The sequence below is a fragment of the Pleurodeles waltl genome, chromosome 4_2 (genome assembly GCF_031143425.1).
Source record: "Pleurodeles waltl isolate 20211129_DDA chromosome 4_2, aPleWal1.hap1.20221129, whole genome shotgun sequence".
NCBI classification, from domain to species: domain Eukaryota; kingdom Metazoa; phylum Chordata; class Amphibia; order Caudata; family Salamandridae; genus Pleurodeles; species Pleurodeles waltl.
This window is the reverse complement of record NC_090443.1, coordinates 265371570-265386106: the sequence shown is the minus strand read 5'-3', so window position 1 is coordinate 265386106 and position 14537 is coordinate 265371570. Positions and strand designations below refer to the sequence as shown.

The following is a 14537-nucleotide window of genomic DNA, read 5'->3' as shown; positions in this document are numbered from 1 at the left end:
TTAACGTGCAGAAATTAAAGTTATATTACGTTAAAAAAAAAAAGGAAAGGAATTCAATGGGAAAAAAAAAAAAGTTACAGCTAGGCTCACATTCAAAACGTACAAAACCATAGAAATCACCTGTTATAGTCAGAGTTATTCATGAAACCATAACTCGTGCCCTAATGTAACTATAACTCACGCCTTTGCCATGCACTGCTAAATTACCCCAGATATTATAGCACTCATGACATCTTTTATAACATCATTGATAGTATCAGTGCAACATTTTCTGTAAAGTTACAAAAAAACAAAACTGCAAGGCAAGGGTGGCAAAGAAAGGGGGCACACGGGGGCCCCCCTCCTGAGGCTCATTGAGGCCCAGGACCACCACCTCCCCTGGGCTAAATCAGAGTAATGGGGAGGCGAGGCCTTATGGACCTCCCCGTGCCCCAGGGGCCACCACAGCCCAGAGCGTAAATAACTTTTGAAAGTGGGAGGGAGGCTGCGTGCCTCCCCCTTCCCCCCAATAAATGGCCAATAATGGTCCTGGGGACCACCAACCCCCAGGGCGGCTCCTGCTATGTCCCAGGGTTCCCACACCCCAGGACATAGCGGTTTGCTCTGACTTGGCGGAAACTTTGACAGCTCCTGCCCAGTTAGAGCAAACAACAAGCGAGTGCTGTCCATCAGCTCTTGCTTGCTGGGAGTGGAGTTTTCATCTATTTCCCTACCTGCAGAGATTCGGGCATGGAAATGGACAAAAGGATTGCTCTCACAGACAGGGAGCTGCAAGTTTAACAGCTCCCAGTCTGTGACATTAATGTTGGCCCCTGCAGGAGGAGGAAGACCAGGTTGGATTGCAGGGGCCTTGAGGCTCCCCCACAGTCTCCAACACTGCTAACTGGGTGCCCTGGGGGGCAGCCAGATGACATGGCAGGCCCAAGGGCAAGATCAGCCTGGGGAGGGTGGACCAAACAGACACTCACACTCACTCACAAACGCACTCAGACACTCATGCAACCACTGACAGACCCACTCAAACACACACCCACTCAGACCCCCTCTCACACCTATACAATTTTTCACACCCAGAGGCATCCTGTTACACCTATTCTCACGCCCAAACATTGACCTGTGCCCAATTCCACCGCACACAGCCGAAGGTCGTGCACGGCGCGGGTGATTATGGGGTTGGCTGCAGGGTCTAGCAGTGGTTTGGTTGACAGAGTAATTAAAATTACTTTACATTAAAGAAATGTCATAGAAATTCACTTACACAACGGTTACATGGATGTTATATTTATTTACTCAGACAAAAAAATAGAAATTCACCAGTTATAGTTAGTTATTCCAAGTTACTATAACTTGCGCCCTCGCCATGCACTGCAAATTACCCCAGATTTAACAGCACTCATGACAACTTCTATAACATTAAAAATGTAAATGAAACATTAGCAATCAAATTATTGAAGAGAAAAACATTAGCAATCAAATTACTGAAGAGAAAACTGCATGGCAGGGGCATGAATTATGGTGAATTTCTATGGTTTTGTGCAAGTAAATTCCAACGTCCCTGTAACCTTTGTTTTTTAAGTGAATTTATATCTATATCTATCTATCTATATCTGTCACAGCATTTAGTATTGTTTGATCTACATCCAGATATGTTCAACGCAATAAAGGGAAGTGACTGCGTTTCAATCTTTCAACTCCTGGTAGCAGTGAAACTGCCATAGTTGCGAAATCGGAAAAGGTGGCACCCCTACAATAGACATGATATAATGGACTTTAGGACACCATGGCAGTGGAGAGATACTCCCTATAATTTATCAAAGACAGGGGGGAGTCCTTAGGAATATGGCTGCTGGTAGTACAATACGTGAACTAAGACAACAGAGAACTCACGTGACTACCAAGGTTGAGAGCCCTTTCTCCGTACAACTGATTGGTTCAAGTGCTTGCAGACAATTAAACAATAGAATGAGAGGTTCCAAGAAAGGGGTGGGGGCACGAAGTACACAGACTTACCCCTACACATTAAACAAAGACTGACTGGTAAAGGAGTAGCAGGAAGGGGAAGTCAATACTATATAGCAGTGGTTTCCAACCTGTGGTCCGGGAACGCGTGCAGGTCCGTGAAGCCTCCTCAGAGGGACTGCTATTACTTAAAAAATAAAAATATAAACAGATTAGGTCCCCCAGCTTTCAGTAATGGCTCAGGGTGAGGGGTTGGAGGGGGGGGCTGGATTCCAATAATGATTCAGTGGGGGTCCCTGGGTTAAAGTAATGATAAAGTTGGGAACCGCTGCTATATAGAATCTGGAAAACAAATCCTGGAGCTATGCATGTATGCTAAAAGTCAGAAGAAATTAGAAAGTACAACTACCATAGACTTAGAGTAATGACAAAAAAAAAAGAAACAAATATCAAAAAGTACACTATGCACGAGGGAAAACACATGTTCAGGCATGTTATGCTTCAGATATAAAAACTAAAACGCACCAGCATTGGCTAGTTATGGTTAGAGACACCATCATCTTAACATACCCTAGATTCAGGCCACTTTGTGCTTTGTCCGTGGATGTTACAGTTGCTGCAATAACCATAATTTCCAGCTTCAATGTTTTTTTTCTTCTTTTTTAGTTTTTAGTCAAGCGTTAGGTTAATTTGAATGTAAGTGTAGGAGGCTGGCCTGGCTTATAGTGGGTACCCTGTAGTACTTACACCCTGTGCCAGGTCCAGTTATCCCTTGTTAGTAGAATAGAGATGCAAAGCTCATACTATACCACTTATATCATATGCACAATATCATAAGAAAACACAATACACAGAGTTACTAAAACTAAAGGTACTTTATTTTTATGACAATATGCCACAAGTATCTCAGTGAGTACCCTCAGTAAGAAGGTAAGTAATATACACAAGTTATATGTACACAAACCCAAAACAGGTAAGTAAGAGTCAGAAAAGTAATGCAAACAGTGTAGAATTAAAATAGGATGCAATAGGCAAACATTGGTCTATGGGCAACACAAACCATATAGTCCAAAAGTGGAATGCGAATCACAAATGGACCCCAGCCCTATGGGAGCTTGTAGAGGGTCGCTGGGACTGTAAGAAAACCGTCAGGGTGTCCAAGAAAGTACACCTACTACCCCAAAAGAGCACAATAGTCGTGATAGGGGGATTCTGCAAGAACAACAAACACCAGCAAGGCACTAAAGGTGAATTCCTGGACCTGAGGACCTGTAAGGCAAGGGGAACAAGTCCAAGTGTCGCAATAGTGTCCGGGGGGGCAGGAGCCCAGAAAACCCCAGATGAAGGTGCAAGGAAGCTGCCTTCGGGTGGAACAAACTTGGAGTTCTGCAACAACGAACAGGACTAGGAACTTCTCCTTTAGATGGAAGATGTCCCACGTCGCGATGAAGGTTGCAGAAGTGTTCCCACGCAGAAATCCCGCAAACAAGCCTTGCTAGCTGCAAGGGTCACGGTAGAGGTTTTTGGGTGCTGCTGGGGACCAGGAAGGACCAGGATGTCGCCCCTTGGAGGAGGAGACAGAGGGGGCGCTCAGCAACTCAGAGAGCCCCAGCAGAAGCAGGCAGCACCCGCAGAAGTACCCGAACAGGTACTTGGAAGATTTGTGAACCTGAGCTGGCTCAGAGTCACAAAGGAGGGTCCCACGACGCCAGAAGCCAACTCAGAGGGTTGAGCACTGCAGGACAGAGTGCTGGGGACCCAGGCTAGGCTGTGCACGAAGGGAACCCTGGAAGAGTGCACAGGAGCCGGAGCAGTTGCAAATCACGCAGTACACAGGTTTGCAGTCTAGCGTGGGGAGGCAAGGACTTACCTCCACCAAACTTGGACTGAAGGATCACTGGACTGGGGGAGTCACTTGGATAGAGTTCCTGTGTTCCAGGGACCGCACTCGTCAGGATGAGAGGGGACCCAGAGGACCGGTGATGCAGTCTTTCGGTGCCTGCGTTAGCAGGGGGAAGATTCTGTCGACCCACAGGAGATTCCTTCTTGGCTTTCAGTGCAGGGTGAAGGCAGGTGACCCCCCAGAGCATGCACCACCAGGAAACAGTCGAAAAAGCCGGCAGGATGAGGCGCTACAATGTTGCTGGTAGTCGTTTTGCTACTTTGTTGAGGTTTTACAGGCGTCCTGGAACAGTCAGCGGTCGATCCTTGGTAGAAGTCAAAGAGGGAGATGCAGAGGAACTCTGGTGAGCTCTTGCATTCGTTATCTGAAGAATTCTCCAGAGGAGAGATCCTAAATAGCCAGAAAAGGAGGATTGGCTACCAATAAAGGTAAGAGCCTATAAGAGGGGGTCTCCGACGTCACCTGCTGGCACTGGCCTCTCAGAGCAGTCCAGTGTGCCCCCAACACCTCCGTTTCCAAGATGGCAGAGGTCTGGGACACACTGGAGGAGCTCTGGGCACCTCCCCTGGGAGGTACAGGTCAGGGGAGTGGTCACTCCCCTTTCCTTTGTCCAGTTTCGCGCCAGAGCAGGGCTGGGGGATCCCTGAACCGGTGTAGACTGGCTTATGCAGAGATGGGCACCATCTGTGCCCATCAAAGCATTTCCAGAGGCTAGGGAGGCTACTCCTACCCAGCCCATCACACCTATTTGCAAAGGGAGAGGGTGTAAACACCTTTTCTCCGAGAACATCCTTTGTTCTGCCTTCCTGGGCCAGGGCTGCCTGTACCCCAGGAGGGCAGAAACCTGTCTGAGGGGTTGGCAGCAGCAGCAGCAGCTGCAGTGGAAACCCCAGAAAGGCAGTTTGGTAGTACCCGGGTTCTGTGTTAGAGACCCGGGGGATCATGGAATTGTCCCCCCAATAACAGAATGGTATTGGGATGACAATTCCATGATCTTAGACATGTTACATGGCCATGTTCGGAGTTACCATTGTGACGCCATACATAGGTACTGACCTATGTATAGTGCACGCGTGTAATGGTGTCCCCGCACTCACAAGTTCGGGGAATTTGCCCTGAACGATGTGGGTGCACCTTGGCTAGTGCCAGGGTGCCCACACACTAAGTAACTTGGCACCCAACATTCACCAGGTGAAGATTAGACATATAGGTGATATATAAGTTACTTATGTGCAGTGAAAAATGGCTGTAAAATACCGTGGACGTTATTTCACTCAGGCTGCAGTGGCAGGCCTGTGTAAGAATTGTCAGAGCTCCCTATGGGAGGCAAAAGAAATGCTGCAGCCCATAGGGATCTCCTGGAACCCCAATACCCTGGGTACCTAAGTACCATATACAAGGGAATTATATGGGTTTACCAGTGTGCCAATGAGAATTGGTAAATTTAGTCACTAGCCTGCAGTGACAAATTTAGAAAGCAGAGAGAGCATAAACACTGAGGTTCTGGTTAGAAGAGCCTCAGTGATACAGTTAGGCACCACACAGGGAACACATACAGGGCACATACTATGAGCACTGGGGTCCTGCCTAGCATGATCCCAGTGACACAGGGGCTAAAACATACATACATACATACAGTGAAAATGGGGGTAACATGCCAGGCAAGATGGTACTTTCCTACAGTAAGTTTACAGCTTTTTTGTAGTTTCTAATTCTGTACATTTCTTAAAGAAGTGTGATCTATCTCTAGCAGCTTGATAACTGCGATTTCTGGGTAGTGAAAGGAGGGGTTCTGGTTTGTGAACTGTTTTACCCAGGACATGAACCGCAAGTTATCATGATCATTCCAGCAGTTGATGGACTGTATCTGAACGAGATCAGTGTAGGCGTTGAGACGCAATTGTGAAATATTTTGGACTTCAAAGGAAATCGCCAGGCCAGGTTCAAGATCTAAGAACCTGGCTCACAACAAACAAAACCTACTAAATATTCGTATGGCTTTTTTTAGCGATAAGGGGCACTTACCAATCTTTTGAGATGTGCCCACTTTGCCCAGATAAATGTTTTCTGCAGTGGCAGTCATCAACTGAGATATGGTTCTCAAACCATATAATGGCAATAGGCCAAAAAAAAGTATTCTCTGTCCATCAATCAATTAAAAAAAAAAATCCACAAACCAAAGTGTGGCAACTTGTTTTCCATCCGGATGATACAGCTGAGCAAACGATTAGCCACTTAAAGCCTGCTCCATGTTTTACCTAGTGTAGTACTGAATCGACTTACATTAATACAAAAAAAAGCCATTATTATGGCACAAACAATTTGCTTTTATAATGGGATGAAGTGAAAGACTTTCTGGCCACCGACATGAACCCTAGATAGGATCTGGAAATGGTCAGCTGGCCAAATGTTAGCTAACCAAATAACAGATTATAACGCACAAAGATTATCCTCACTGCACTCAGTCTTGCGTCTACGAGCATACCAAAGACAGAACTGTAACTTCAAGGAACTGTAATTAAGAAACAGTTTCTGCAATCGCAGCCTCCTAGGAGGGTTCAAACAAATGGGAATAAACCACAAGGTTACACTCACTGTGCATGATAAGTAAGAATGAGAAGTCTAGAAGTTCAATAACGGGAATGAAGTGTAGATTGTTCGATGGTGTAATCTGTTGAAATTTCGGCTTTTTAGACAAATGGCTTTAGTGGCATAGGCAAATTATATCGAAAAACACAACTGTCTCCCCAACTACATGAACAAAACAAACACACGGGAATGCTCCAAAGTTTACAAATTAAACAATTACTTCTTTTAAAATAGCGCCACAAAATAGCAGCACTTAAATGGAGTACAACAACAAAAATTAACGTTATTATTTAAAAAAAAAAAAAAACAGAAACTAGCAACCATAACCACTTGCCTTCCATTGCGGAGAGCGAACTGCATGTTTTAATTTGGTTCCAGAGTACATTTCGAGTAAAATAATTCCCAAACTCCACAGGTCCACAGCAGATGTGCACTCAAAGTAACTGGGCAGTCCGGCCTGGGCGAGGAGGTTCTGAAGCTCGGCCTCTGGAGCACGATACCCTTCTGTCTGAATGTACTTAACATCCTGAGAGCAGATGAGCAAAAATAATAACATGGTTATATAAATTCTCCTGGTTAAAAAAAAATATTCACACCCAAATAGAAGGTGAGGAGGTCGCAGTAGAAGAATACTCGTGTATTGTGTGCACAAGGAGTAAAGTATTTATGCTTAACGAAGGAATAACCATACACTGTATTACTACACTGCGATCACTACATACAGAAACGCTAGGCACACAACATGGAATGCAGCAATGAAATAGGGGTGGAAGATATTATTTGGGATGTAATGAATGAAGGTGTACATGAAGTGAAAAGCAACCATAAGTGGTCATTTGATTTGGGAAGATAGGCAGGGTTACATACCTATCAAATTAGATCTAATGCAGAATGGTTGGGGGGCGTTATTTAAGGGAAAGAAATCCACAAACCTTGCAGTTCCCATTTAACATCTCTTGAAGTCTGGATCACTAACAATGCACACAGACTGATAGATGGATACCACATTTATCATGAAGCTTTAGCTAATCCCAAGATATTGTAAATGGCCGACTTGGTGTAAATCAATCAAGTAGTTTAATAATAATAACAACAACAACAACAAAGGGTCTGAAATGTAAGTTTCTTAGTATCTGTAGAACACAGCTTTGCCATTTGTAGGGAACTGCAGCAATATGAGTCAGGGTGCCCTTGCCATACGGCTCAGGAACCTTCAACTGGAGGCAAATTGCCTGGTGCCACTGCATCTTTAGAGAAGTCTAATTTGGCTAATATATTGTTTGATAATGATTAGTATTATTTAGTGTGATTAATAAAATCTGTCCAAACCAGTCAGGGAACATTATAACTGCACCATGAGCATGGATTTGTACACGAGGACAACTAGAGCTAACAAATGACCTTTACCTAAGCAGACATTCAACAGACTGGGTTTGTTAGGCAATTATTAGGCATAGATGCAATGTTGTGCATGAGGGTGTGTCAAGTTTAGTCAAACCTTATGTGAATTATTCCAATTAAGATGTTGGTTTGTTATTAGGGATGTGTTGGTTCGCAGGCAAAGTTTTGCCAACTATATGACTCCTGTGAGGCCTTTGCTTGGGGACCTGTGACATCAAAGGTAACTGCTATGGCTGGAGGCTACTGGTGATCCCTTGATCACTATTCAAGTACAAGAGAAATGGCTAAGAACTTCAAGTCGCCCATCTCAGAATAGTAGGGGAAACCATTCAAGGCTAAAAGCAGGACAAGGAAGAGAATAGAAACTCAGAACACTTTGGAGCATTTTTACATCATACTTTAACACTTGAACGTCAGTACCGGCCAATTAAAAACTAAAACCAACTTTAATAATGGCCAATTGAAATAGTAAACTTAAAAACATTGGAATACAAATAAACAGATGATTCTAGTGCCTTCTGGCTACCAAGCTCAAAACGCTGTTAGGAAAAAACAATTGAGCTGTAAGGCTGAATTTTATGTTGCGATGTCTGGTATTCACCAAGCATTCAGGGCCCCTGTAAAAAGAATGGAGAATGAGATACAGGATGTAGGCTCGATAAAGGTATTCTAGTCCCTCTTTGAAATAGCCCACTTGGTTGCAAGGATGCTGTTAAAACAAAAGGTGATGCTCATGAAAATAGCCTAAATCCATAGCTTAAGTATGGGAGGGGCAAAGTTCAACACATAAAAGTCTCCAAAAGAGGTTATCGCAAAGATTACATCACCCACACGGCAAGGTGTCAAACCTAGAAAGTCTTTGGTGTTCTCAGTGGTGTACTGAGTGATAAGGTAACCTGCGACAAACTGAAAAGGCATAGTGCCGTTGACTGAAATCCAGTTAAAGACCTGAGTCTCAGTGGAGTCTAGCTTGACGTTAGGGTGAGCTAGTGCTCACTTTAAGTCTCTAAAGGCATTTTGAGAGGTACTGGGGCACACATCTCACCCCTAAGTCACACTGAGATTTTATAGTGGTGGGTGCAGCCCACAAACCCAGGGAACCCACAACAGATATCTGAACCACATTTAGTAAAGATCTGGTCTGGTTTAGGACAATAGCAATATGAAAGGTAGTTATAAATTCAAATCAGTGGAATGATTTCAGCTCACAGGACATGGCAGGGCCTGGCGGAAGAACAGAAATGACACAGGGGTTCCAAGTCTGACTGAGCCTCATGTTGGTGCAACATCATCTTCTGTGTCAGGTTGTAAACAATGAATAAAGTGATTGTTGAGGGAGCCAGGACTTGCAACCATCTAGTAGCCAAGATGAACCCTGTGTGGTGAGAGATGTGACATAACAGGAGAGAACATGAGGAGTAAATCAGATTCCCAAGGGTGATCAGTGCAAAAAACTTAAGCAACTGGGTCTCATCATCATACATCAGAAAGCAATTTCCAGAAATGTTTTAACAGTAGACAGCCAGACCCCACAAGATGCCAAAGTTAACAGACCAAAGGGACGAGAAATGCAAAAAGGGTGAACATTGATGCCCTACTCTAAAAGAAACCATCCTTACCTTTGCTATAACCCCCTCTCCCGTCAACTGATCGTGAAGCAAGGAGTAGTTACTTGCATCAAAGGTGCCAAACAAGTTATGCAAAGCTGAAATTGCCAATAGCCATTCATTTTATTATGGTCCTCCATGTAATCCCTCAAAAGGCCAATTTGTGATATCACAAGGGGCCAACAAACTCCTTTTACCCTTGGTGAAAGGCACACTGACTATTATTCTACTGTTCTGAAGCTACTTGAACACTACAATATCCACAATTTTGTTTACTGGAGCAGATTTGACACCTAGCAGGATCAGATGAAGAAAACAAGACTTCACTCAAGAGATCTGTGATTGTGTGATCACCCCTAATTTCAGAGAAGCACTCATTTCATCAGCAGCAAAAAACATGAGATCACGCGCACAAATGAAGCCACTGCAGAGGAGACCCACAATGGTCTGACAGGCATGAGGCCCATGATCAGATTCTTCATCGTGCAGTCACTTCTCAGTATACCTTATGACCTGCTGACTGGGGAAAACCTGTAGTTGTTGCAGTCAACTCCAAATGTGCATCACTTTTCTCACTATCCTTGCTGAGAATAATCATCAGTTTGAAAGCAGTGACCATACTGGACAGCTGGCAAATCCCACTATGGCCACATATAACTGGGTTAGGTATTTCTACAAGGACTTCTGTAATGTCCCATAACCATTATGAATCAGGTGTTTTCTGGGTACAAGTCACCCTGCCACCGTGGGTGACACCAGCCCGGCCAGTAAAACAAGACAGAAAAAACTAATCTTAATCTTAAAGACACCGAAGCACAGAGCAAAAAGTATGTAATAAATCCAAAGACAAACAAACGTGTTTCTTATCTTGAAGTACTGGTTTATTTTACAGAAGAGTTATGTTATGTTAACTGTATTTGTGTAGTGTGTGGCTACCAAGAGGACTTCCAGCGCTGAATAAGTGTGAATAAGTATTGACAAAGTCCTTGCAAAGTGACAGCTGACACGTGTTTCATCCCATAGACTTTTTCAAGGCTGCAAAATGTTTGTAAAACAACCCATGTAAATATAGGATTGTTAGTGTCACAGAGACAAGAATGCATATTAAATACATATCATACTAAGCCACCCCCTACCAATACACTGCCGGGGTGTCAAGCAAACAACTAGGAGACATAAACCTGCTCCTTAGTTTGTGCACATAGAATAGTTGAAATACACTGAAAACCAGTGAAAAAAGAGAAACATCTGAAGAAGTGATCAGGCAGTAAACAAATGTGCGCCTCCCTTGAAAACCGTAGTAAACAGTTGTACACGTGAATGATGAATAAAGCGCAATGACATAGGCAATGGAATAGAGGTAAAGATATCCTGAAGAGTCATGAAAAGGGAGTCAAAGACCTAAAAACAATTAATAGAATGTCTGGGAACTTGACTAGCGTAATTTCAGAGTTGCTGTATAGCGGAGAAAAGAATGGCCATGATACACCTGGAACTTAAGTAAAATGGTCAAATATGGTGGGTGGCTAACAGCGATTTAACAGTAGTGGATGATCCAAATAAGAAGCTCTTCTTCATGTAAACGATCCTACTGAAGCCTCCTCTAGAGTAAAATGTGGCAAGGGTGGCGTAAAATCAATACATCACCTCAAGCCTGCGGACACTGGGGTAGAAATGTAAATGTCAGACTCACAAGCGCTATCTTTGATTAAGCTCTGAAATCCAAGTATGAGGGATGGTCATGATAAGCCTGTAAACCAACAAAAATGACTGTAATGGATCTTAAGTAATAGGATAAGACGGAGGTTGCTGCTAATATGAACTAAATCTAAAACTCTTACGGCATACTAAGCCATGTGTCAGTAACAAAGCTGGTCTCGTGGAAGTCATAAATGGCGTGTCGTTTTAAAAAACGCTGAGACGCCCCATATTATGTCAAAACTAAAGAAGGACTAAAGATTTGAGAAGGAAAAGAAGCGGGATCATTTTCGACTGGATGGCAAAAGAGTGAAATTTAAAAATGAACACAAGTGTACAAATGGAAGGAGTTGGTCAACAGTGAAAAATAAACACAGTTATTTCCAATCGTGGAAGAGCATTTCAAGGCGTGTAGTTAAAAACTACAGCCAGGAATCCCAAATGTAGTGAAAATCGAGGGTGGACTGGAAATTACACCCTAGGAGTAAAAACATAAATCACTTAAAAAAAAGTTTTTTTTACCATAATGAAATTGACAAATATGTGTCATTCCAACATGTAGCGACTGTCAGGACCTCTCAATTTTGGAAAGCTGAAGGATGAATAGCTTTAGAAAACAATGAGCTGGGGGCTAGAAGTGGCAGCCATATTAGAGAGAACGCAAATATATAACTACATTAACTGAGTAATTTATGAGGCTGAAAGGAGAAGAAAAAAAAAAAAAAAAAAAAAAAAATCACTAAAAGTGAAGTAAGGGAGACAGAAATTTGAAAGGCCTTCACCCCCATGAATCTTGGGGTGTACTGGGAAAGTACTCATAGTAGATGCATGTGATGTAGATCATAGTACAAGTGGACGTGAAAGCCATGGACCAACATAGATCCCCTTGTGAACACAGAAAGTGTTCATAATTGATGCATGAAAACAGAATATAGTATGGAGTAAAATCACAATTGTGTACCAATAAGCATAATACTCATGCATATGGGAATTTGTATAAACTATGACAATTTAAGTGATATTGTTGGATAGTAGGACTCTGAGAACAAACAATTCTAAGCAATCTGGTAGCGAAAGTATGTGCAAAGAAGTTCTTATTACTGTAGTTCTAACATGTGGGCAATTATATTATTGCCTAGGAACAGTGTAAATCACTATAAAAGGAAGCAGGATACAGCCCCTGGCCAAATAAAGTATATCAATCTAACAAAAATACTTTTAGTTCTTTGTCCAAGTTGAGACACAAATCAACAGTTCGTAAGCTAATTATCCATTTGCTCTGCATTTGCCTTTGTGCTAAAACCCTGTTACCTCCACACTGTAGTGGTTCCATGGTATCAATTCCATGAAGTTTTAAGTTAATCGTATCACATTGGTGGTGTTCTGTGTTATAATGTAGAGCAAGAGGGTAGATTTGTCATTTTTTTTTGTAGTGGCACATGCTCTTGGATCCGTTCTTTTAAGGGTCTGATGGTACCGCTAATGAATATACAATTGCACAAATACAGTATACTACGAATCTAGTGTTACAATTAACGAAACCATAAATTTTACACTGCCTACTAGTGTTATATTGAAAAGTAAAGATCTTGTCCATAGCCAAACAGCAGACACTACAGAAACCATATTTGATACAACCCTTTGGTGGTAAAAGCAACCAAGTTACGTAACAGGTTTCTGGAAAGAACTTTGAGTTGCCACAGCAATTGCGTCCAATTCTAGTCATCGCACCATAATTTATGGCCTGCATTTATGAACTAGGGTGCGTACTTAAATCACCTCAATTGTTCCATTGATATTTTGATGGATGTTATAGGAAGCTGGCCTGGTATTTGGTGAGAACCTGTGGTATTGTCACCTTATAACAAGGCCAGATATCCCATATTAGTGAGGTGTAGGCAGTGACTAGGAAGCCAGGGTTCTCTAGAGGTAGCTGTGGATGAGCAACTAAGACTTATCTAGGAGACATGCAAAGCTTATGCAATACCACCATAGACACACAGCACTTAAACACATGAAAGAACGACACAGTGTTACAAAAATAAGGTACTTCATTTTAGTAACACAAATACTACAAAACTGTATAGGCAATACTCCACTAGGAGGTGAGTAAACAGACTATTATATACACATTAGAAATCAAAGATTGGCATAGAAAACAACAGAAAACAGTGCAATTAAAGAAAATAATGAAGACCCTAGAGGAGAACAAACCATATACTAAGTAAGTGGAATGTGAAAGTCAGCCCCCCACCAAAGAAAGTGAAATCTCTAGAGGGGAGCTGGAGGAACAAGGAACCCCCAAAAGTTGATGAGTCCTTGATCCTGTACAAATGGCGGTTGCTGCTTAGGCTGTACATTGTGAGGAAAAGAGCTTGTTATGGCATAAAGCTGTACATGCTGTGTGAGAGATCTACTGGCTCTGTGTACAGCTTGAGAGTGTATAGAGGGAAGGACTCCACTCTAAACCCTGTAGGTGGTGTTTCCACACTAGAGGTCACTGGAACATTTTTGTGGGAGCTCGTGCAGCCACTCCTTCAAAAAGGTTATAACCTTTATATGGTCAATTTCTATATAGGAGTAGAGCTGCTCAGTGAGCGCTACCAAGCTAGCGCTGTGGCCTGTGTTACATTTCATTTGCACCGCAAAGGATTCCCGCAGAAGTTTGTTTGCAAGAAGCTCCAGAAATACCAGAGCACTGCATTGAGTTACGCAAACTGCTTGCAGTCAAGTTTTCAGATAGATGTGATGTGTGCGTTCTCACTACAATTCATGATGTGAGCATTTCATCTGTCACAGTTTGGGGTCAGACGGCCGAAGTCCACAAGCCCATCTGTATACTTGATTACAACAAGTACATGGTCAGAGTGGACAAGAACGACCAAGTTCTTCAGCCACACAATGCAAGTAGCAAAACTTGCACTTCGTACAAGAAACTGTTTACCCACCTGATCCAGATGGCAACATACAATGTGTATGTTGTTTATCGTCCGACAACCACAGGAAGACTTGTCTTTCCTTGACTTTCAGTTCTTTGTGATTAAAAGTCTTACTGCTGCTACAGAAGCAGCAGCTTCCACTTTATATGTTTTGGAGGGCCTGGAAAGGTTGTAGGAGTGACACTTTGATGATCGCATTCCTAAAATATCCAAAAAGGATCGAACATGTCATATTCGTTGTTGTTGTAAAGTGTAATTGAAGCATGGAAAGAAGCAGGATAGTTGTTTTTACTGTCCCCAATGTCCATCTCAGCCATGACTGTTTTCCAACTTCCGTTATGCCATATCATACTAAAGCCAACTTCTGGGAAATAGACTGAGGTGGAGCTGCCAGTGGGTAAACCTTTCAAAGGCTGTGCATGGATACATAACCTTCATGAG

At 42.8% G+C, this 14537-nt stretch overlaps 1 protein-coding gene across 1 annotated transcript in view; it reads right to left on the bottom strand.

The window, feature by feature from the left end:
• UHMK1 (U2AF homology motif kinase 1) overlaps window positions 1-14537 on the bottom strand; it is a 155900-nt gene that overhangs the window by 110682 nt on the left and 30681 nt on the right. The window contains exon 3 of the mRNA XM_069231097.1: window positions 6786-6977. Coding sequence (XP_069087198.1) covers window positions 6786-6977 — 192 coding nt within the window. The remainder of the gene's footprint in view (window positions 1-6785; window positions 6978-14537) is intronic.